This window comes from Fistularia commersonii, chromosome 30 (assembly GCF_037954325.1).
Source record: "Fistularia commersonii isolate RoL2024-O1a breed Wild chromosome 30, RoL_Fcom_v1.0, whole genome shotgun sequence".
Taxonomy (NCBI): Eukaryota; Metazoa; Chordata; class Actinopteri; order Syngnathiformes; family Fistulariidae; genus Fistularia; species Fistularia commersonii.
Window position 1 is genome coordinate 2,650,527 of NC_141313.1, and position 23,045 is coordinate 2,673,571.

Below are 23,045 nucleotides of genomic sequence, written 5' to 3' on the forward strand. Positions count from 1 at the left end.
AAAATGGATAAAAACGACTCCAGCATTACACTTCTTTTTATCATTAGGTATTACAAAAGTCCCTGCAGCTATTCAACAGAAAACAAGGAATGCTGCCCAAATCATCGACAAACAGTTAGCATCCCCTTTAAAATGTATGTGTTTCTGGTTCCTTCTCTCAAATGTCTGCTTGGACACGTCTAAGGCTGTTTTGTGTACATTTATAAACATCTTTGGGGTTTTTTGGAAGTGTCATGAAAAGAAAACAAAGATTTGGAGAGGCGCGTCTCAATCCATGATGTGCAATGTCACAAATATTAGTTCACGAGCAAAAAGGGTGGACAAACACTTACAGCCAAATAAATCAATACTTTTTAGTGAATTAGAAGACACTGAAAAACCATTCTCCTTCTTTTCCTTTCGCTTTTCCCTTCGGGAGTTGCCACAGCAGATCAACCTCCATCTCACCCGATTCTCCGCGTCTTCTTCTCTCACAACAACTAACTTTGTGTCCTCTTTCACAGCATCCATAAATCTTCTCACTGGTGTGATGGATTCGTTCCCAAAGAGGAACCTCACCATGTTCATCTCTGCCACTTCCAGTTCTGCTTCCTGTCTTCTCCTCAATGCCACCGTCTCCAAACTGTACTGCCTTTCCTTTTGGCTGGTTGTGACACATCACCGCTGAGACTTTACTCCACCTACTTGAACCCATTTCTTCATTCATTCATTTATGATTATTGTGGTTGAACAGTGAAGTTCAAGGTGGAGTTGGGACTTCATTGGGATCAGCTCTGAGCCCCTTTTTTGCACTGGTGATGGACAGGCTGACAGATGAGGTCAGACAGAAGAAGTTGGAGGATTTCAAGTGCTTCAGGTCAACAGTTCAGAGCGTAGAAGAGTGTGGAGAAGAGGTGAAGAAACAGGTTGGAATGGGTGGAGAAAAGTGTCAGAGGTACTTTGAGATAGAAGACTGTCAGCCAGAATGAAAGGAAAGGTGGACGAGACGGCGGTGAGAGCAATGTTTGCTCTACAAACGCTGACAATGACCAAAAGACAGGAGGCAGAGCTGGAGGTTGCAGAGATGAAGATGCTGAGGTTCTCTTTGGGAGTGACCAGGATAGATCAAGATCAGGAATGAGTCCATCAGAGAGGACGGCACATGGTAGATGTTCAGGACATAGACAGAAATGGTTGAGATAGTGCATATTTTGGGAGACGGATGCAGGAATTGGGGGTCTAGAGGAAGACCAAAGAGAAGATTTATGGTAAGAGAGGATATGAAGTGAGTTGGTGTGAGAGAGGAGGATGCAGAGAATATGGTTAGATGCAGAAGATTTGTTGTGGTGACCCCTGAAGGGAAAAGCCCAAAGGAGAAGAAGAGTTATTATAAACGGTCCAACTTTTTTTTTTTTTTAATGAACATATCAGATGAATACTTTGAGTTATTTCGCCACATGAGCCTTAATAGAGGATCTTTTGACGACTTGCTAAGCGGACGCGTTCCGGTTCCTCCTCGCCTCCCCGCCGGTCACATGTCCTCCTGCCGCAGCGGTCACATGACCCGGCCGGTCGCTTCACAGCGCCGCGGACCGAACCCACGCAGTTCGCCGCCGCCGCCAGACCTCCACCGGACGTCGGTCCCTCTTCCCCATCCCACCCCCCTCCCGGAGGGGGTTCAACCGGCGGTTCACCGACCGACGGGCCCGCCGTTCGAGCGGAAACCAACGGCTCGCCGCCGATTCGACGGGAGGACAAACCAAAACAAACCCGTTAGCGGTTAGCAGCAGACGCTAGCTCCGTGAACCCCTCTGACCGGGCAGCCATGTCAAAATTCACCAGCCTCCCGGAGCCGATGGACGACCAGAACCCCTTCCAGGTGGGCTCCGGTAACACATTATCGATTATTGATTTTTTTATTTTTATTATTTCTTTTGCGTTGCGGGTGCGCAGAGGTAGCCGTTGTAGCTCCTAGTTGTGCTAACGGCTAGCATGCCGAGCGCTCATGTGACGAACCAACACCGGACGCTGGTGCGCACTCGTTTTTTTATGAGATTTGATGATGCAGATCGAAAATAACGGATTTTCTTATGTGACTCCCTCCTCTCAGGACCCCGCCGTGACTCAACACAGCGGCACTTCGGGCTACGCCACCCTGGACCTCTACAACCCCTTCGATCAGGCGGCACCGGTGAGACTCGCTTCCGCCGCGGCTCATGACAGAAGGGGGTGGGAAAGAGGGTTAAAAACCGCCGGTTACTTTTAACCTCAGAGGATTTGACCGGGTTATCGGTTGGCTCTTAGTGATGTTATTAGAAACAGCAGGTAAAACAGTGATGGACGCAGGTAAAGGCATGACAGATACAGCCTGGAATGTCAACAGTAGCCGTGCAAAGAACCGCTGCACGCAGGGAGTGTGTGTGTGTGTGTGTGTGTGTGTGTGTGTGTGTGTGTGTGTGTGTGTGTGTGTGTGTGATGGGTTTCGTCGTCGTGAAAGCCTGTTATTTTTTCTTCCTGAAGTTCCCCTTCAAGACCAAGAAGTCCAAGTACTGAATCAAAATCAAGATTCAAAGTGTCATAAGTACTGCTTTTGAGTACAATGAAATTCTTGATTTGCTGTCCGCAGTGATACCAGATAGGTAGCAATCAAAACAAAACAATTTGTAAGTGCATCATTGCAGACAACAAAAGCTGTCTTGTTGGTGTGATGAAATGTAAATTTAATGCACCGGCTGTAATAACCAGGTGTGAACCCGTAGGCAACGTTTTGGATCCGGTTTGAGACGTGCAGCAAGCAGCCGTCCCCATGCGTGAAGATGTTTGGGACATCTAAGCAGCAAGTCCCACTACCTTGCAACTCTCACTAGAGAAATGCCTGACCGCTAACTCTCTCAATGCGCTGACAACTTCTGGCCTCAGATGTGAACGGAAACCTGTTTTTATGTGTTGAAAGTGACCGAGCTGTTGGTTTTGGATGAGTCCGTGGGGCCGCCGTAGATAGACTGGCTGCTTTGAATGTCACACTGTTTTTTACGGTCTGGGATTCTTTAGGAGATTTTTTTTTTTTTGTTGTTATGCATTCCTTCGCATGGATTTGTCATGTCAGGCTTCTTATCTGCACCATCAATTTCAGGCTCGGTAGTGAAGGGTGCGTGCAAGATAGTTTGGGAGTCCTGATGTCATTCTGGTGTCCAAAGTTAATTTGGCAAAATGGTAAAATGAAAGGTGAATTAGCACGATGGAGTGTTTTTCTTATTATTGTGTCGCTTCTGATAAATTTGACTTGCTCTGCTCAGTATAGACAGCATGCACGTTCAGAGGTGCTTCTCGGACCAGACTCAGATTGACCGGTTTATGTGGAGTAATAGAGTGGCGCACCAAGCCCATCATCACGTCCAGCTGCTTTTTGCAGAGACTGCAGGAAGCAGTTTTTTTCATTTGTTTCGGACAGGGCGTCGGTCTGCAGTCATGGTGAAAATGTGCATGAGCAGAGGCCTCATGTTCATTATCCACAGTTAATTTTAGAGTGCATCCTTGTGACCCTGGTTTTCTTTTCTACACTACGGACTCGCTGACAGACTGTGCGCTCTCGCACAGCTGCTGCCACAAATGCACAAACCCGTTCGCTCCGCAGCCAATGGATGACTGATTATAAATGTCCGGAGCTCATTTGGAGAATTACACAGCTTGTATTCCTCGTGCACCATGATCCAGGAGATGTATGACCGAAAACTTTCTCCCTTAAAGTGTAATCGTGACAAAAAGTTGGCGTAATTGTGTTCACAGATTTTTTTTTTCCCTCCCTATTATGGAGAATTATGGAGGTCATTCAGGCTCAACAATGTTTCCATTAAGTTATATCTCATTTTTGCAGGATAATTAGGAAATTGGGACACAAAATGGATGCATTTCCTCTCACAGCCGTGTTCAACTCCGGTGACCTTATGCTGCTTCCTTTTTGTGCGGTTCCTTATTATTACTGGAGTTTTGGATCCCCTTTGTGGCCGCTGATGTGGTTTTGCAATCATTATCCAGGCCGGGCTACAGCAGCGCGCACTCAAGCAAGACATTTGTCTCTGACTAAATGTTTCCTAGCCTCCGCCGGCGTACGAAGCCCCTGCTCCCTCTGCTCCGGCAGCACCGGCGCAGACCCCGCCCGCCAGGACCACACCCACCGAGCCACGCAACTACGGCTCCTACAACTCCCAGGTACATATTCTGCCGTCTGCTTAATGGGCGACCTGTCGCAGAACCCGTTTTCCCTCCTGTTACATGGTCACCGCACGGCAGCAGTAGTTGGAGGCGAACGGACAATGAGATCCCGCTTTGATTTCCTCAGAGTGCGGTAAACGCCACCACCGCGGAGCTGCTGAAGAAACAGGAGGAGCTGGAGAAGAAAGCCCGGGAGCTGGAGAGGAGAGAGCGGGAGCTTGAGTCACACAGCCTGGGACCCGGAGCTTGTAAGAGAGAAGATGAAGGAATGGAGGAGTTATTTAGGCAAAAGGTTCAGCGTAATGATAACACTGAAGATTATTATTATTATTAACTGCAAAAGCAACATGTGCAAGAAGGCTCTTCATTTGATTGACTGGACTCTTTCAATGTGGAGTTTCTACAATGATACACAAGCAATTAACACTTCCAAACAATTGAACACACACACACACACCATTCGCCTATGACATCTTGACCCCCTGGCCAGTACTGACACCCCCCCCCCCCGACCTCCGAGGGTGAGCAACGGTATCTGGCACCAAGACGTGAGCAGCAGATCTTCGTCGTCGTTTTTCAGCACCTTCACACACACACACACACACACACACATATGATGTTAAAGAAAATGCGATCCAACAGGCCAGGTTCTTCCACTGCTCTGTGTTCTGATGCTCCAGTGCCCACAGAAGCCTCTTCTAGTGGGGGACCTGGGTCACGCCGGGGCCCCCTGACCAGTCTGCCTTCATGCACAACAAACTGTGTGTGTGTTCTGACACCTTTCTGTCAGAACCGGCAACAAATTCGAGCTACAATAGCTCTTCTGTGGGGTCAGACCACCCGGGCCTCCTCTGAATCAACCAACCTCGAGAGATGTTCTGACCCCGTCGTCTGTCCGCCACCATTTGCCCCCTTGTCATCGCCACTCACGTCCACTGGCTTCCACTTTCCCCTCTGTTTCAAACACAAAGTTTGCTGGAAGTTTATTTGCTTCTGTAACATTCAACCCACCAGCAGGCGCCGTTGTACTCCAAACTGTCAGTTAGCTCTAACACACACACACACACACACACACAGCTATACAATAACCAATGAGAAATCCATTTATATAGCTTGAGCTCTGTAATCACAACACCGATTCCTCAAATGTATCTTTTCGAAAAAGAAACACACAAATCTGGAGTTTAATTCAACATGATGTGTCAGATCTCAGAAAAAACCCGCAGACGTCTCTGGCACTGGATGTTTCCGACACTACAAATTCAGCCTGGGGGTGCCTGTTAAATGTATTAGTATTACTGTTCTGAATCAATTTGCATCTGTGTACTTTGAAACTGTGTTGTTAAAGTGTAATCTAAAAGAACATTTGACTTGTCCCACTTAAACGACGTGATTCTTGACTTTGTATTTTATTTTTCTCCAGCCCGTCAGAATAACTGGCCGCCTCTGCCATCGTTCTGTCCCGTCGGCCCCTGCTTCTACCAAGACATCAGCGTGGACATCAGCCAGCGCTTCCAGCGCACCGTCACCATCATGTACTACTTCTGGATATGTGAGTGTCTGCGAATCTGACCCAGATCGAATTTTTCACCCGCAAACTGCCGGGATCCGGCCCGGTCCGACACGAAAAGCGGTCAAAAAGGCCGGGCCGACTGTGAACTCCTACCAAGGCGACCGTAACGGCCCCCTCTGAGCAGCCACTTGTAATGTTTGCACGGACTCTGACACCCCACTGCAAGAGCGGGGACGGGATTCAGCTGCAGCCAGTGGTCGCCGAGGGCCCAGAAGATAGAATGCAGCCATTCACACAGGAACCGTTTGCAAGAAGCCAATTCATGGTGATCCAAATCAAAAAAAAAAAAGAAAGTGCTTGTGTAGATCCATCGGGTCGTCTACAGCAACCAAAGCAACTTCACATCCAGTGTTTGTTTTTTTCTTCTATGTTAATGTGGAGTTGCATCAGTTTACACTCAATAATATTTACCTGAAACCAAAGGGGTAACCAGAGCGTCATTATGCAGGTGTTCTTCCCAAGTTTTTCCCCACGATAAGCTAACAAAAGCTTGGATTCCTTTTCCTTTTCTTTATCAATGTCCAGTTTGCACTGGGACGCTGATCTTCAACCTGATCTCCTCCCTGGCCATGTTCTGCGTCGACCCCGCTGGCGGCGTTGGTCTGGGCCTCGCGATCCTCTGGGCCCTCCTCTTCACCCCTTGCTCCTTCGTCTGCTGGTACCGGCCCATGTACAAAGCCTTCCGGTGCGTACCGTGTTTTGCTCACGGCGGAATAAAATAAATGACTAAATGTCTTGAGCCACAAGGTGTCAACTGGCAGGTTTATTCAAAGATTATCATCAAGTCCAGTAAGTCTGGAAAGAACCAGATACTTAATCTCCTCCAGGCTGGGAGCTCTTTTTATTTGTTTTGTAATGAGCATGTGTGGAGAATTGTAAAGACCAGTGAGTTGGTTTATTGGGGTTTTAGAATCAAAGTAGCGCACAGGACTGCAGCTCAACCAGTGGACGGCATGGGAACCGCAACTAATTTGACAAAATCGTGCAAGGCAATGGGCCTGCGTGAAGATTTTATGAAGAATAAAAAAAGGCTTCAATGGCAGGCGGAGCCAGGCGAGAGCACAGTCAGGGATTTGGTTCATTTCTTCTTCATTTGTAGATTTGTGTTTATTCCTGCAGAGTTATTTGTTTCGCGTTTGTTTATGAAATTGATGTAAATACATTGAGAAGCTACGGAGGCCACCAGGAAGTGCTGTTTTAGCCCGGTATTTGTTTCTCCCATCAATTGCGATGCCGATGTGTTGCTGAGTGACGGTTAACTTCCACGTCTCACAAGGCTCCGACTAACTGTTCACATGTAATCCATTTAGCTCAGTAATGCCTTTTTCTCTTCTCTCCAGGAGTGACAGCTCCTTCAACTTTTTCATCTTCTTCTTTATCTTCTTCGCCCAAGTCTGTGTCTACGTCATCATGACCATTGGCATCCCTCAGTGGGGCTTCAGGTAGGAAGAATCAACAGTATCTCTTGTGTCATCACAGAGGATTTGCTCAGAGTGTGTCGTTCCGGCAAATAAGCATCACCTGGGGTAATGCTGAACTTTTAATGGCCCAATGGATTGTTCCAGTGAACCTGCATGTGTAGCACTGGTCTGGAGTTTACCTCGCTTTCCTGGCAGAAATCTGCATATATATTTGGTTGCTCTCCCCCCTAGCATGTTCATATGTACTGTATTTTCCGCACTATAAGGCGCACTGGATTACAAGGCGCACCTTCAAAGAATGGCCTATTTTTAATAAAAATTCATATATAAGGTGCACCGCATTATAAGGCGCATAGACTAAAAGCTACAGTAGTGGCTGGGGTTGCGTTATGCATCTACTAAATGGAGCTGCGCTAAAGGGAATGTCCACAAAACAGTTTGATAAGTCAGTCAAACTTTATTAATAGAATACAAACCAACGTCCTGACAACTCCGTTCACTCCCAAAACAAGTTACTGCATTCAAAATACGGTACCGGCCAAACCGGTAGCTCTTACGCCGCCTTAGTTGAAAACAATGTATTTACAACTCCATTTGTCACAGTTCAGAGATTTTCATAAAACGAAAGCACTAAGAAGGACCGCCTCTATATTCATTGATGTAAAGTTTGCGTGTTTGTCCTCTAACTGTAGCCATCTCGCTTTGTTCCCTCAGAAACTCTGGTCTTCTTTTCTTGGCGCAGGTCATCTTGTCGCTTCCTTCACTTCCGCGCCATTAATTGGTTGATGTTGAATTCGGTCGCTGCTGCTCTATTCTCGTGTTCTACTGCGTGACCGAGCGCCTTGAGTTTAAACTCTGCGTCGTTAGAGTGTCTCTTGAAAGGAACCGTTTTGGGGTCTTCTCACACACACGGAAATGAAAATGCACACTTGCGCAGTCATGTATCCCAGCATGCACCATGCGCTACTTATTCTATGGGAGAAAATGGAGTCGGCGGCTGCTTCCCATGGTTGTGAGACCTCTTGCAGCTCAATTTTGATCCACATATAAGGCGCACTGGATTATAAGGCGCACTGTCGGTTTTTGAGAAAATTAAAGGCTTTTTTAGATGCGCCTTATAGTGCGGAAGATACGGTATCTGTGTCACATTGTCGTCCTCCCCAGCGGATGGATCGTGAGCCTCGCTGCCATGAAGCAGAACACCGCTGTCGGCATAATCATGATGATGAACGCCATCTGCTTTACCGCCCAGGCTGCCTTGGGGGTGATCATGCTGAAGAAGGTGAGCGCTAGCAATATGTGATCCTTCTGACTCGGAGCGGGGGGGGGTGGGGTTTAAAAAAAAAAAACGCTCCGGGGAAGAGTTTTATTCTTACAACTTTGCTACCATGGTTAAACATGTGTCCCCTCCCTCTGCAGGTCCACAGTCTGTACAGGCAGACCGACGCCAGCTTTCAGAAGGCGCAGGCTGAGTTCGCCACCGGAGTCATGTCCAACCAGGCTGTCCGTCAGGCGGCCGCCAACGCCGCCCAGGGGGCCTTCACCGCGCCCCGGTAGAGCGTCGCAACGGTGACAAGGAGGCCCGATATTTATTTCCTCACAGGTGATTAGAATTCATTTGCGGGAGGAAGGGGGGACACACAAGTCTGAGTACCCGGGGAAAATTAACACCGAGGCGAGTGCATGAAGTAAGGTTGTGTAATATGTTTAAAAGTGTTCAGCCAAAGCAGGAGCCGTTGTACGACCGAGGGCCGACCGAAAGAGCGGAGCCGTGGGCGCAGAAAGCAGTTAAACTAAGCGTCGGTGAATGCAGGGGGAAATTATCTTTAACCGCCAGCCTAGATCCCGTTCCTCCGTCAGCTATCCGGACTCTTCCCCATTTCAAATGGCTCGGATGTGCTTTGTTTACAAGGAGCTGTGCGTGTCGGAGGCGAGCACTGATATGTTGCCATTTTAACATAAGGTCAATTTTTTTAAGTGGTTCAACTTAAGCCAATGCCACTTTTTCATTTTGTTGTGTAAACAAACTAACACGTTTTTTTTGTTGTTGTTGTTTTTTTTGTTATATGCCTAATTACTGTACAGCCAAAAACGTCTTACCCTGTAAGAGGCAAATATAATGTTGTTTTGGTTACAATTTCAGTGTCACTGTTCTGTTGGTGTTGCCTGTGGTTATTATTATGCACACGTTGTCCTGGTTTTAATAAAAGTATACTGTCATGCTATCGGGCTCCTGGAATCATTGCATAATCTTGACAACAGATAACAATGTCATTAGTGTGTAACACAAATGTGTGTGTAACTACACCGAGCGATCGGTTTACTTGACACCTATTATCGCATATTGAGCAAACTCACAACTATTTCATATGGATGGATATCATACACCTTACTGCTGGTAGTGCATTGCCAGGAAACCCAGTTTGCAAAACAACTCACATTCTGCATATGTTTCAAAGGAAGCGGAAGCTGTGGTGTCAATGATGAAGATGTACCCATTTCACTGCAGATTGCAGTGTGCAAGGAAATCCAATATTATATGCATATTCATCACATATAAATATACTATATTTAGTAGGTACCTTGTGCTTGAGTTATAATATTTCAATGTCAGTCGAGCTTTTGCTCCTGGGAGATAAAAAAAAAACATTAATTGGACCAAAATAATGGCATTTCGGTTAAATTTGCTAAGCACGGTTTCTGCTCTCGGGCGCCCCCTATCGGCACACGGGTGAATTACACCATGCGACAAACTGAACTGCGTTTTGGGACGCAGATTACTACTTATATAATTATTACTTTTTTTTTTTTTTTTTTTATTCCTGATTTTTGCATCGTAGCTCGTCCACCACGACACAAGCCAGACTCCTGCGCCTCATTGTCCTCCTTTTTTTTCCCCCATAATTTTTGTTTAGAAAAGTTTTAAACAGCGTCTGTGCCCAGGATTGCGCAGCAAAGTTCCAGATGAACAGTAACCATTGTTTTGTTTTTTGTTTTTTAATTTCATTTTCCTTTTTTTTTTCCTGTTTGTTTATTTCGAGCCGAAGTCCCCGGAGCGTCGTGCGCTGACGGGGACGGACGGCTGAGACTTATATGGGCACGGAGACGTCCGGGGCTGCGCTCCACGGTGAAGATGGCGGAGGCTGCGGCGGCACCGCAACACCGGTTCTTCTGCCACTGCTGCAAACGTGAAACGACCCCAAAACTCCCGGTGAGTCCCTCACGGAGACTGACCCCCTCTTCCAACCCCCCTCACACCCACGGAACGGACCGGGTTGCGACCCCACGACACGTGTAGGGGCGACTTCCCGTTCCCTATATTTATCCCGAGCTTTACGCGCAGGCGTCGGAGGCGCTCGGCGGCGGCGGCGGCGGCGGCGGCAGTGGCGGCGGCTGCACGCCGGGAAACAAGTCACCTGCCCCGGGGGGCTTACCGATTGCACACACCGGCCCCAGGCGGCTGTCGGATCGGGGAAAAGCAACGGGGTTTTTTATTTTAGAGAAAGAGAGGGGTGAAAAACTGTGCATTCACGATGCCATATTTAGAAGCGACCCCCAGCATGTGTGTGTGTGTGTGTGTGTGTGTGTGTGTGTGTGTGTGCGCGGGGGGGCTTTTGTGTCCAGTTGTCAACTGGCTGCAGGGGAGACTTGCAGGCCGGCTGGCACCGCTCCCCCAGCCTCTCAGTGTCGCGTAAAAAGTCACAGTGGGGTTGTTTTGGATCCCCCACCCCACGATATCAATATCTACCCTCTCCCTGGAGGGATCAATAACCCCCTTCCGGGTCAGAAATCGAAGTGATGTGCACCATCCAGGCCAAACTGGATGCCCGTGTGTTTGTCTGGACTGCGGTCTTTGGGAGGTTTTTGCAGGGGCGCTGAAAAGGAGATGGTTTCCAGGGGCCCGGAGAGGCCCCTCATAAAACCTTCATACTTAAAACTCATGCTGGGCTTGCAGCTTTAGACTTTGACATGTTTCAAAAAAGTTATCATCTCACACCAGCTCAGACTAGTTTCTAGAGTTTGCAAAGATTTCGAAAATCAACAACTCGATTCAATTTGAATTTGTCCCCGAGCGCCAATACAATACATTTAAGGATGACTGTATAATGCTCAAAAAATAAAGGGAACACTTAAATTCCAAGTCAATCACACTTCTGTGAAATCAAATTGTCCACTTAGGAATCAACGTTGATTCATTTTGATTTATTTCAAGGACATTACATTCAGGTTGGATCAGCCTGTCATGTGTTTTTCCACTTTGCCTCCAAATCTAGACTTCCATGGGTTCACACATTTGATTTCCATTGATCATTTTTGTGTGATTTTGTTGTCAGCGCATTCAACGATGTAAAGAACACTGTATTTAACAAGAATATTTTATTCATTCAGATCTAGAATGTGTTATTAAAGTCTTTCCCCTGTGGCAACTGGACTTAAATTTCTTCTTCCAAAACTCAAGAAGCCTCTCGGTTGAGGGTTGAAACGTCTTCAGGTGAAGAAATTCAAGTCCAGTTGCAGCGACAAGAAGATTCCGTCGGAGCTCATCCATCGGTTGTTGATTCAGTCTTTGCGGTGAAGCAAAACAAAGATGTGCGATAATATCGAACACGTCCGATATTGTCGTAAGCTCCTTAGGCTGGGCAACGACTGAGCTACGCCTTTGCTAAAACTGTTAGACTGCCAGGGTACAATGGACGTCGGAGACTCCGGTAAGACTTCCCTAAGACTTATTCATTATGCGGAGAATCCCAAATGGATTTTACACCAAATGCACTCGCAATGCTTTCTTTATTTGTGTTTGAGAGAGAGATTTTTGAGTGAAGATTTCTTTTCTCGGGGCCTAAAATCCCTGGGTCTGAGTATGTGGGGTATTTATTTAAGTTATGTACGTAATGCGGCACTGCGAAAAATACTCGAGTAACCCGTATGCAGTCAGTGAAGCATTAGGGGGATTAATTATGCACCACCGTGTTTAAGATGTTTTGGATAAATGCTTGTCAAAGTACCGTGAAAGTACCTTATATAAGGTCATTACTGCCTGAAGCACTCATCTTCCAAACGTCCACATTTCAAGGAACTCATAAAAATAACCCCTTTCGCTTTTGAGTTCCAGTGACCCTAAGAGAGTTTTTTTTTAAGAGTTAATTTAGCTCGAAGAGCATCGCGATCTTTATTCTGCACCAAGAGGAAATAAGTCACAGGTTTAAAACGGCGTGAAAACAGGTTCCCCCCCGAGTGCGGTCCATCATGTGTGACGTGGAGGAAGATGGCGATCTCTCACAGACGCCTGTAAAGACGAGACGAAAGGGCGGCCGCAGAAGCAACAACTCTTCCCAGATGGTGAAGCCGCGGTGGCAACATATCGTATATCCATCCATCCATCGTCCGCTTATCCTGCGCTCGGGGTGGCGGCGGGGGGGGGATGGGGGAACCATTCACTCACTCATCCGGGGCAGTTTTACCAATTTTTTCCAATGCCTTTTTTGGACTGTTGGAGGGAACCGGAGAACCTGGAGGAAACCCACCCGGAAAGGTCTCCTTGTCGGAATCGAATCGGGGTCCGAGGCCGAAGCGCTAGCGCGGCAACAGCGCTAGCGTGTAACGTATATTCAGTTACCAAATTGGAGCTGGAGTCGGAAGTTCCTTCAAACCCCGCCTCAGTAACATCACCAGGACTTCATCGTTCCACCTCCAGGACGTCCTCGGTCTTCGCCTTCGAGAGCATCGAGATTCCCCGCGGAGAGAACCCAGACAGAATCGAACCTTCGACCTTCTAGCGCTCGTCTGTCCGCCCGCTCCTATTGTGTTTTCTTTCTCTCCGAAGGACTTGGTCTGCCCCAAGTGCGAGTCTGGGTTCGTAGAGGAACTGGCAGATAACTCCAGGTATGTGATGTTGTCCGGGGAAAAACGTCTGACCGGTCTTTTTCTAATAGATTGTTTTTGTGCGCAGCCTCCCGGAGAGCGACACGTCAGAGACCAGTGAAGATTTAAGCTCTTTCTTCTCAGAAGTACGTTCTTGGCGGGATCTCGGTGAGAACGCGGGTTTCTTTGATTTTATTCACCGCTCCTCTGCTCTTCTTCCGAGTTATGGCAGCTGCTGTTCATGGAGCGCTCCGCCCTGCTGTCGCACCCGCCCCCCTCGGATCCGGATCCGGACCCGGACCCGGACGACGGAGATCGAGCGTCGGTCGCCGGTCAGAGCCGACTCTCTCCGGCGCCGCCGGAGAACAGAGAACCGGAGCCTCCTTCCCAGCCGGAGCAAAGACCGGCGGTGGAAGGGTGGGTCTACAGTGCTGTGACTGTGCATCGTAGCCATAAAAATCAAACAGCTATAATTTTGCGACATATATTTCAAATTTGGGAGTGAAACGACAGAAAGAAATTGTCTGTGAGGCTGTTTGTACACATTTCTGTGTTTGTAATATCTTCGCTTCATCCTGTTTTTGTCCCTCCAAGGATCGTGCAGCAGTTCTTGGCTGACCTGTTTGACAACAACGGGAACTCCGGTGCTGCACCGGCTGCGCTGTAAAAGCCCCCTCCCTCCCTTTTTCCTGCATTTGCGCTCTACAACATTTGCTGATGGTTTCATCCCATCCATCACGCTGTGTGTCTTTCGTTTTTTTTTTTTTTTTTTTTTTCTTCATCGCCTCTCCCCCTCAACACCCAGATCCAACATGCTGCAGCTGCACTCCAACCCGGGAGATTACGCCTGGGGTCAGGGAGGTCTGGACGCCGTCATCACAGAGGTCGGTGTCGACGTCTCGCTCACCTCTCTGATTTATCTCATCATGAAAAACAATTTAAAGAGCCGTTCATCACGTCCTCGCTTCCAACGGTCTACGGGGACTAATTACATTTGCCTAAGTAATGTAGATAAGTACAAAATTGAGGTACTTTACTTGATCATTTCACTTTAACGCCACTTCATAATTCCACTCCGCTGCCTTTGAGAGGGAAATATTTTGCTTTCTGCTTTCTTTCCTCCGCTTCCTAATCAAAATACACTCCTAAAAAGCCTCTTGGGATTACCAGGAAACGCTGCGCCGCAAAGCTGGAAACTAACGCAAAAAGGCCTCACTTTTTCAAAAGACAGCAAAAACCACAAAAGCGCTCGGGTATGCGGTAGTCGGAAGTTCCCAGGAGTGTATGAACGAGTTAAAACACCCTTAGACGTCAACATCCTCAGCAGCAAAATGCAACATATACACTAATGTAGCAGTAACAGCAACCCAAAAGTGTCCTCGTGAACGGTTGTGCGTCTGTGTTGAGCGGTCGCACGTCTATGACGTGTGAATGATTCAGAATCCGAATTACCTTATTGATCCCCCGAATGGGAAATTGTCTTTTTGTGACAGCAGCAGCTTCTACTCAAGGGGTGCAAGATAATAGAAGAAAATATAAGCATAATATAAAAGATACGTAGAAATAAAAATGTAAAACGTACGTACAGAAGGTTATTGCACTATGTTGACGTTTGGTACGGGTTTGCACAGAAGGAACAACTGCACATAGTGCGTGTGAATGGGAGAGGGTTAATGGTCTACATGCAGCCGTGTGATTGGCTGGCGGTCCCGGGGGAACCCCGCCGCTCGCCCATTGACGGTTCGAATAGGCCGGGGGACCCCCGCGACCCCTGGCTGCGGGATAAGTGGTACAGATAATGAATGAATGGATGACTCTCCTCGTGTTGTATCAGCGCTTCAGTCTGGAAGGACGCTTCCTCCGCTCCGGGTTTTGCTTTTCCCTCTTTCTGTGACTTCCGACACACCCCGTTTGGTTTTCCACGCGCTCCACGGGGACTCCAGTTGTCGTCCCCTCAGCCGGCCAAACGCCGGCGTAACAGAACCCCCTATTGTTCCCCTCCTAGCTGCTGGGACAGTTGGAGAACACGGGCCCCCCTCCCGCCGAGAAGAACATGATCTTGTCGCTGCCGACCGTTTGCATCTCTCAGGAACAGACAGGTGGGGAACGCGACATTGCGCCCGGCCCGGCGTGGATCTTTGATTCGACGATCTGCTCCGAGATGAATCGTCGGCGCATTTCTGCTTTATTTTCCCTTCTTCGTCTTTTCTTCCCTCGCGTTGCCTTTCCTTCGCCCGCCGTCACTCTTTCTCCAGTCGTCCCCTCCATCCTGTCATCTTTAATTTCTTCCTCTTATCTCCTTTCACCTTACCCCATCTGCGCTCCCCGTCTCTTATCGTTCCCCTCCTCGCTTCTCCCCTCCTTCCCCCCTTCCCGTCAACCTTTGTCTAATATTTCACTCCCGTCATCCATTCTTCCCCCGCGTGCTTCCTTCTCCCTTCCCATCTTTTCTTTTCCTCTTCTTATCTTTAATTTCCTCTGACTTTCTTCTTTTCCTCCCTCCGCTTATCTTTCCAGAACACTAATAACTTGCACCCTCCCAGTCTTCCTTTCTTTCTTTTTTTCTATCCTCCCCCTCCTTTTATCCGCAGTTTCCCTTGCTGTTCATTACTCGGAAAATGGGTGCAAACTATTTCAAACTAAGTATTTCATTCATCCCCCCTTTCTATTTGAAAGATAACAAAGAAGAGGTATCCATTACTGGAATTAAGCATCTATGCCTTATACAGGACTGTCTCAGAAAATTAGAATATTGTGATAAAGTTCTTTATCTTCTGTAATGCAATTAAAAAAACAAAAATTACTATATCATGATACTCTAATATTTTGAGATAGGATTTTTGAGTTTTCTTAAGATGTAAGCAATAAAAGCCTTGCAATATTTCAGTTGATTTGTAATGAATCCAGAATGTATGACATTTTTGTTTTTGTAATTGCATTACAGAAGATAAAGAACTTCATCACAATATTCTAATTTTCTGAGACAGTCCTGTATTCTGTTTTTTACTTTTAAGATAAGATAAACCATTGATCCCCATAGGGGAAATTCCTTTGTCACAGCAGGGTAACAATTCTAATGTCAAAAATAAAATCAATATGAATAGAAATATGAATAGAGAGACAGAAGATAGCAAGACATCCACGAATAAATAGACAGCAGGGAAAACAACAGGGATGAGAATGGACGACATAACGGAACAGCGAGGGAACTGAACGACAATAACAATGACAAGAATATAACAAATAAACAAAAATAGGCAGGATGCGTGTGGGCCGGGACCAACGAGGATTACGATCTTTAGTTCAGCAGAAATATCTTTGGGGTATTATCCGTCATCGCATTTATTATTCCTATTATTTTTTTATGATAGTCCCATGTCGTCCTCACGTCAGACGCCTTTCAGTTGTTCCGACTTTTTCAAGCACAACCCCGAGCAAGTACTTATTTTTATTCAAGTATGCGGGTTGAGTCTATTATTCTTTTCTCAGTCCGTGTTCAACCTTTGGCCACGTAGACTTTTAACCTATTCAGCAAAACAAAAAAGATAGTGGAACTCAGCATCGACTGATCCCTGTTATATACATTTAAGTGAGTCGTGATGAATTATTTAACGTTTTATAGCCAGACTGTCTGTACCTAATGATCTCAGGCTGTAACATTTTCACACACACACGTGCACGCTAACTGTCCGTTTTTCTTCCCAAGACCGCAGACTGGAGTGTCCAGTATGTAGGGAGGAGTATTCTTCAGGGGAGAGCGTCAGGAAGCTTCCTTGCCTCCATTACTTCCACAGTGAATGTGTGGTGCCGTGGTTGGAGCTGGTAAGCGCCAGGGTTTCGGCGTGGCGTGGAAAACCCTCGTCTCGGCCTTTTCGGCGATCGTCTCACAGCGAGACTGTCTCCTTCCTCGCAGCACGACACCTGCCCGGTGTGCCGCAAAAGCCTCAACGGCGTCGACAACAGCTTGCCGCCCGCGTCGGGAACCCCCGAAGATCGCCCAATCCGGACAGAGCAGCAGCGGAGGCAGGCCATCTGAACCAGTCTACCTCCCGTCGTCCAAAACGATATAGAAGACAACCTCGTCTCGTCTCTCGCTCCCCTTCGTGACTGACTTTGTTTTCGAATCAAGTAAATTACACGCATCGCTGTTTATTGTAGTTTAAAGCTCACTCCTGCGTTAAGGAGCTTTATGGTTTTGTACTACGACGTATTCGCCATTTTTCAAGCTACGCTGCGCACTAAAGGGTCTGGCGGTTAGCTGACGACATGTCGTGTCCTTCTCGCTACGATGCCTTCATTGACGGTTTTCCGAACGACCGGTCCCGGCATCATGAACTAATCGCCGGCCGGGCCGCTGACTGTTAACGTGATGGGATTTTACAGTCGGGAGAAGTTACGCTTTCATATTAGGCGGTTTCTTAATACTTCTTGGATTTCGACCTCCCCGCACCTGATCCGATCCGCCGTCCCCGGTCTGTGTAATAATGCTGTTATTAAAGTGCAACACTGTGACGCCGCCATTTCATCTGCTTCTTGAGCCCCTTCAGAGTTTCCACGGAGGATTTACTTTCCCACACTGCCATTATTTGGTTAATCAAATGGAGTTGCTCGAGCTCGCACCGCTTATTTGTCCACTGTATTTGGGTACTTGAAGTGTACCGTTGTAACTGCTTAATAGATGAGTTTTGTCTTCTTTTTAGACCTCAGGAATAGATTCAAATAACACAGGATGAGGTGTTACATTTCTTGTGCGCGCACATGCAGAAAACTTGGCGTATAATGGGAGGTAAGTTGAATTTTGGAGCTGTTTGGTAGTTGCAACAGGAGGAGCTACAATACGTTTCCGTTGATATTAACCAACCGTTATTCACCAATACATTGAAATGCATGAGTAGACTGTTATTTTGACAATCGCATAGGGAGAATTTGGGTTCAAACCCTGAATAGCTGATTAATTGAGAGGTTTTATCTTGATTTTCGGAGATGGCTGGGATCAGAAATGAGTCAATCAGAGGAACATCACGTGTTAGATGTTTTGGAGAGAAGGTCAGAGAAGCCAGACTGAGATGGTTGGGTCGTGGACAGAGAGGGGATCGCGAATATATTGGTAGACGGACGCTGGAGTCGGAGATCAAGAGGAAAACCAAAGAGAAGATTGATGTATATAGTGAGGTAGTTGGTGAGAGAGAGAGAGAGGGTTCGATGGAGAGGGTCGGTGTGTTGTCGCGACCCCTGAAGAGAAAAGACCAAGAAGAAGGCGATCTTGATTTTCGGAGCCCAGCATGTATGGGTCATAATGTGTCATTTAAAGAGTGCTAGAAAGTGGGTTTTTGTGCGATTTCAACAGTGTGTTTAGTATTTATCAAAGAGTTCGAGCGATTGTCTATTCCTGGTTCGATTCCTGAGCAAGACACTGAATAGTATTAATTATTATTAATACCTACCTTGACGACGAAATAAGTGTGACAGTAGACACTTTTTTTTTTTAATTTTAACATTTTAAAAACAATGTTCATCCGGGCTCCAGGCTTCAAACCACATCACATTCACTGAATGTATAAAAAGCTAAAAACATTTCAGCTCGTCACGGTGAATTATTTCGATCATCGGAATTTGATCGATTAATCGTCGCTGAGGGGCTCGTGCGATCACTTATTGATAAGCAAAGCGACACCTGCCCGCGCGCCCCGTGACGTGACGTCGGCACGCGGCTCCCCGTTTGACAGCTGCCCGCCGTCTTCCGGTGGCCACGCGCCCTCCGCTGGCCGCGCGGGGGCGGCCTTCAAGGGCAACCGAAAAAAAAAAAAAAAGTCGAAAAAATGGTTCGGGAAGGGGGGGGGGGAGAAGCAGCGGGGAAAAGGGTGAAATAATTTTTAAGAATAAAAAAAATTAAAAAAAAAAAAAAAAATCTAGCGTGTCCGTAAACCGACATTCGCTCCGCTTCCCTCTCCCGGTGTCCTCCCCCCTTCTCCGCCCCTCCCCCGGTCCGTCCTCCCTCCCTCCGTCTCCGGAGCGAGAATGCCCGTGTGGTACTGACACAGTAGCGATACGGGCTGAGCAGACATGGAGGCCCGATTAACGAGGGAGGCCCGCGTTGACACGTCCAGGCCCAGCTAACGGCGAGTCGGAGTGGATCTCGGAGCGTCGCCGGAGAAATCTCGGACAACAGTCGCTGTAAGGAGGACGGGATTTCGGCGCGGGCGAGAGGAGAATTAAGAGCGAGATCCATTTCGGGTCTCTGTTGATTCAGCGCAGCCGCCATTTTGTTGACAGTTAGTGTTTTTTAATAACCTACACAGCGTGGCATTTGTTATTTTATACCGCCGGAATTTTACCGTCCGTCCTTCGGCGTGTGTCGCCCGGTTGTTTTTTAATTCCACCCTCGCTTCGCTTGTGGTGCGACGTTAAAATAATTGTGGCTTTTCACCCCCCACCCCCCCTTTCTTTTCTTTTTTTTTTTTAGCTGACTTCGCTAGTGCATCGCTAGCCGCTAACCGAGATGTAGTAACACGAGTGGCTGCGTGGATGTGACGGGAGACGTCGGGGGGTCGGCGGTGGTGGAGGAGGGGGTGGATTATTGTACATCACTCGTCCCGGGGCTGTGTCATTACCGAGCGGCCGTGGGCGCCCCGCGGCCCGCTCGCAGCGCCCCACATGCCGCGAGAAGTTGCAACTCCGCGGGGTGGGATTTCTCGCTCGGGTCGCTAGCAGCTCCGCGCCAGGCGGGCTGGGAGACGGGCTAGCCCACGTCGCCCCGCCGCCGACGTTGAGCCGCAAGCTGGGCTATTACCGGACCGATCCCCGCCTGGGGCTTATCTCCAGAATAAATCACGGCGTTTCGATGGGGGGGATTGCGGGGGGAGCCGCTGCCGTCGTGAGAGGACGCCATCCTCGTCACCCCCCTCCGCCCCCCCGCTGCATTGCATGTTAACGGGGATTAATAACAGAACTGACACACACACTCACACACCGCAGCAACTTTGTGTTTGGGCGCTGATAAGGTTAACCATGTTTGAGGAAGCCTGAAGTAATGCACACTGATTTTTGCTTTGATTTTCTTCCCCCTTTTAATCGCCACACTGGGGATTATTACCTTGCATCACGCGTGTTGTGTTATTTTACACTAGTGCTAATAATGACGGTAATAATAGTGATTACTCGCTAACAGGCTAGGTAGGACACATCCTGGTAGAGAGATCGGCTCCGGACTCGTGGATTAGATCGATCCCAAAGCATCTCACCGCTTTTTTTTTATTTTATTTTTGGTTCAGCCCATTCAGCACCCGGGAACTATGTGGCCACCACGTCTGATACACACGGCGGGAGAACCCAGAGCTACATAATGTGAGCACCGTTCTGGATACTTGCAGAGGTGAGTAGCTGCCGCGGACGTCTCTCCAGGTAATAGACGGGGCCCGGTCGGATGTAAACAGACGTGCGGCGGGGGATCGGTCACAAACCGTCCCCTGCGCCGCCTCCCCTTTCGGTTAATATCATTATTATGGGTATGAGTAAATGAGGCGGAGGGGGGGAGGCGTCCACTGGCTGAACAGGAAAACGAAAGCCGATAAACGTTACCCGCCTCTTGTAAAAACACGCCGTGCAGCAGCGGCGGGGAGAAGAATGCACCGAGGCGGCGGGACGAGGTTTCCTGTTGCTCGCCGTCGCTGCCCGAGCACAGGCGGATGTCTGCACGGCGGGGACACCTGTCGTCCAGGGCCTCCGAAAAAAAAAACAAAAAACAAAAAAAAAACACCACCAACAAAAACAACAACAACCACTCGTCTTTGAGAATCGGGTCCCATCCGTGCACGCAGGTGATGGCGAGTAACTTAGTTAGGTGTAGATGCTCGGGTTGCGGGTGAAACCGTGTGTTTGGGGGGGTTCGAGGATTCGATTACGTCCAGGTCAATGTAAGCGGGAGAACAGTATCTGCAGGGACACCCGACACCTTTCCACTTTATTCAGCCCTCCGCTGGAACTCTCTCCGAGTGGGGTTCAAAAACACGAGTGTCCTCCGGCGACACAAAGCCACGGGATCGGCGGCGGGATTCTGCTGGCCCGGAGCCGTGAAAGTGACACGGAGCTCCGGAGGCAGACGGCCGGCCTCCGTGTGAATGATGTGGGGGTGGGCGGGATACTACGACTGGAGCCGAAGGGAAATCAGCAGTTATGAACAACGTGTGCAAAAAGTGAGGGAGGGAGGAAGGGAGAGAGAGGAGGAAAGAAAGGGGAGGGGGCGCGGGAAGTTGTTTACTACGTTCCTGACTGCCATGCCATTTCTTAGGTCGCTGGCCTCATTTTGGTTATCCAACATGCATTGCTAATGCTCATTTACTACATTTCTGCTACCTGAATGGCTCCAACAAAGGGGGAATTACAGTTATGCTCCCTGTCTGCTTTGCAACAGCGAAGACCATCGACGGTCTAAATGAGAAAAGAAAAAAAAAAAGCTACAGTCTTTTGAGGATTATGAACTTCCAAAATAGAAAACCATTCATCTTAGTATCAGATACGTCGCACGAGAGCAAGTGCAAGTTAACGGCCCGGCTGCGTTCGTTAGAGGCGAGAGCCGTGTTTTGACTATGCGAGTATGGCCTCTCTGAGAACTGGGTGCTACAGCGGTGTGTTGCGGGCCTGGCTGTCTGGCAGACAAAGCCGCCAGTATCACTGTGAGCCTTTGGTGTCAAAGAATGAGGACAACATTTGTCGGTGTGAGAGGAGGACACAGGGGAACAGAGCTGGGCCGGATGGTGGGTGAAATGTGTTTCTGATTAAAGCAGAGCCCAGTGACTTAAATTTGTTTGCTGTTTCTGCCGCTCCGCAAGTTTGCAAAATAAGTAGGAAGCCCCGAGAAAAAACTCTAAACGCGGCAAAAGCGGGCAGAGATTGATGGACTGCTCAAGAAATGAGGGAGGTGTGATTTCAGTATGGTATGTGTAGCCGATGAGGGGGAGTGCAGTTTTGAGGCGAAATGGAGTGGGTAATTGAAGTAAACAGAGAAAAGAGGGTGTGGAGAAACTACACACCAGGCTCAGAAGAGCAGGCTGCATTTTCAATGCGGTTCGACAGGGAAAAAAAAAAAAACCCTCTCTACTACTGTTTCCCTTAGTCTTAATCCAAAACAAACACGGGCAGGATTCAGTATTTTCTTATGCTTTGATACCGCAGTTACGAGATGACTCCTATGACTGTATGGAGGCTCCATTAAGTGTCTCCTTTAGTGCTCTCTGCTAATGTAGGGCGCAGAGAAACCGCCGGCACCTTGACGCTTTATCACTCACTTTTAGTTGCTGCCGGCGAAGGCAGAGAAAGACGGCCAGATCCTCTGTCTAATCCCAGAGGGCCCGAAGTGCTGAGGTCACAGTTCTGAATTGCCTCCAAATGACTTCATCCAGAGAAAGCACCTGCTTTTGGGCGCATCTGCATTAAATCACTCCGTGGCCATAGGGAGCCGTAGACAACTTCATTGAATTGGGCCGTCCTCTAAGGAGCACAATTAAGAAACATGCTGCTCAGCGGCTGCTCTGCTAACTTATCTTAGGGTGTAAACTATTACACCCTCAATTACCTCTTTCACGTTCTCGTAGGGGGGAGTGAAAGGATGGCTTGTTTGGCATCCCTCTCTGTAACAGGTGGACTCTGTTGTCAAGAGCACAATTCCGAGTCCTTGAATGTAAGGATACATTTTTCAGGTCGAAGAGCTTTTACGATCTATACTTCTCACTCGCACGACACTTGAATACTGTCACGGTCTGGTTGTTGTTCTGTGCACTTTTCCCAGCTAACTCTGTTTTTCCTGCTCTCTCTCTCTCTGCTGCACCGCACCTGTTTTTTCTCTTCTTTTTCTTCCAGTCGAAGGACGGAGAAAGCGGGCTGGACAGCCGAGGAAGGGAGAGAAGCCACCCCGTAACCAGGAAGAGTTTCTTCCTAACCGTTAACCCCCTCCCCCCCTTTCCCCCTTTCCCCCCCCGCCCCAATCCCCGTCAAAAGTCTAC

The 23,045-nt window shown here is 48.1% G+C and overlaps 2 protein-coding genes and 1 long non-coding RNA gene across 5 annotated transcripts; all 3 read left to right on the forward strand.

Moving 5' to 3' along the window:
• Window positions 1–1,538: 1,538 nt before the first annotated feature.
• Window positions 1,539–9,410, forward strand: scamp3 (secretory carrier membrane protein 3). Its single transcript, XM_086177936.1, has 9 exons — window positions 1,539–1,858; window positions 2,090–2,170; window positions 4,075–4,188; window positions 4,319–4,439; window positions 5,615–5,743; window positions 6,290–6,449; window positions 7,105–7,206; window positions 8,350–8,467; window positions 8,605–9,410. Exons 1-9 carry the CDS (start codon window positions 1,805–1,807, stop codon window positions 8,740–8,742), a joined length of 1,017 nt encoding a protein of 338 aa, XP_086034062.1. The 5' UTR covers window positions 1,539–1,804; the 3' UTR covers window positions 8,743–9,410.
• Window positions 9,411–9,980: 570 nt separating this feature from the next.
• On the forward strand, window positions 9,981–17,567 carry rnf115b (ring finger protein 115b). Of its 3 annotated transcripts, none has more exons than XM_086177759.1 (9): window positions 9,981–10,396; window positions 13,010–13,068; window positions 13,136–13,193; window positions 13,271–13,464; window positions 13,642–13,710; window positions 13,853–13,931; window positions 15,053–15,146; window positions 16,754–16,869; window positions 16,961–17,567. In XM_086177759.1, the coding sequence occupies exons 1-9, from the start codon at window positions 10,319–10,321 to the stop codon at window positions 17,081–17,083; spliced, it is 870 nt and encodes a 289-aa protein (XP_086033885.1). In that variant the 5' UTR covers window positions 9,981–10,318; the 3' UTR covers window positions 17,084–17,567. The 3 variants fall into 3 exon arrangements, with proteins under 3 accessions (XP_086033885.1, XP_086033886.1, XP_086033887.1); XM_086177760.1 differs by having other exon boundaries at window positions 13,280–13,464; XM_086177761.1 differs by lacking the exon at window positions 15,053–15,146.
• Window positions 17,568–19,081: 1,514 nt separating this feature from the next.
• Window positions 19,082–23,014, forward strand: LOC147216083 (uncharacterized). The gene is made up of 3 exons (XR_015109150.1): window positions 19,082–19,221; window positions 20,319–20,419; window positions 22,903–23,014. It is a non-coding gene; the product is annotated as an uncharacterized LOC147216083 (long non-coding RNA).
• The last annotated feature ends 31 nt before the right edge of the window (window positions 23,015–23,045 follow it).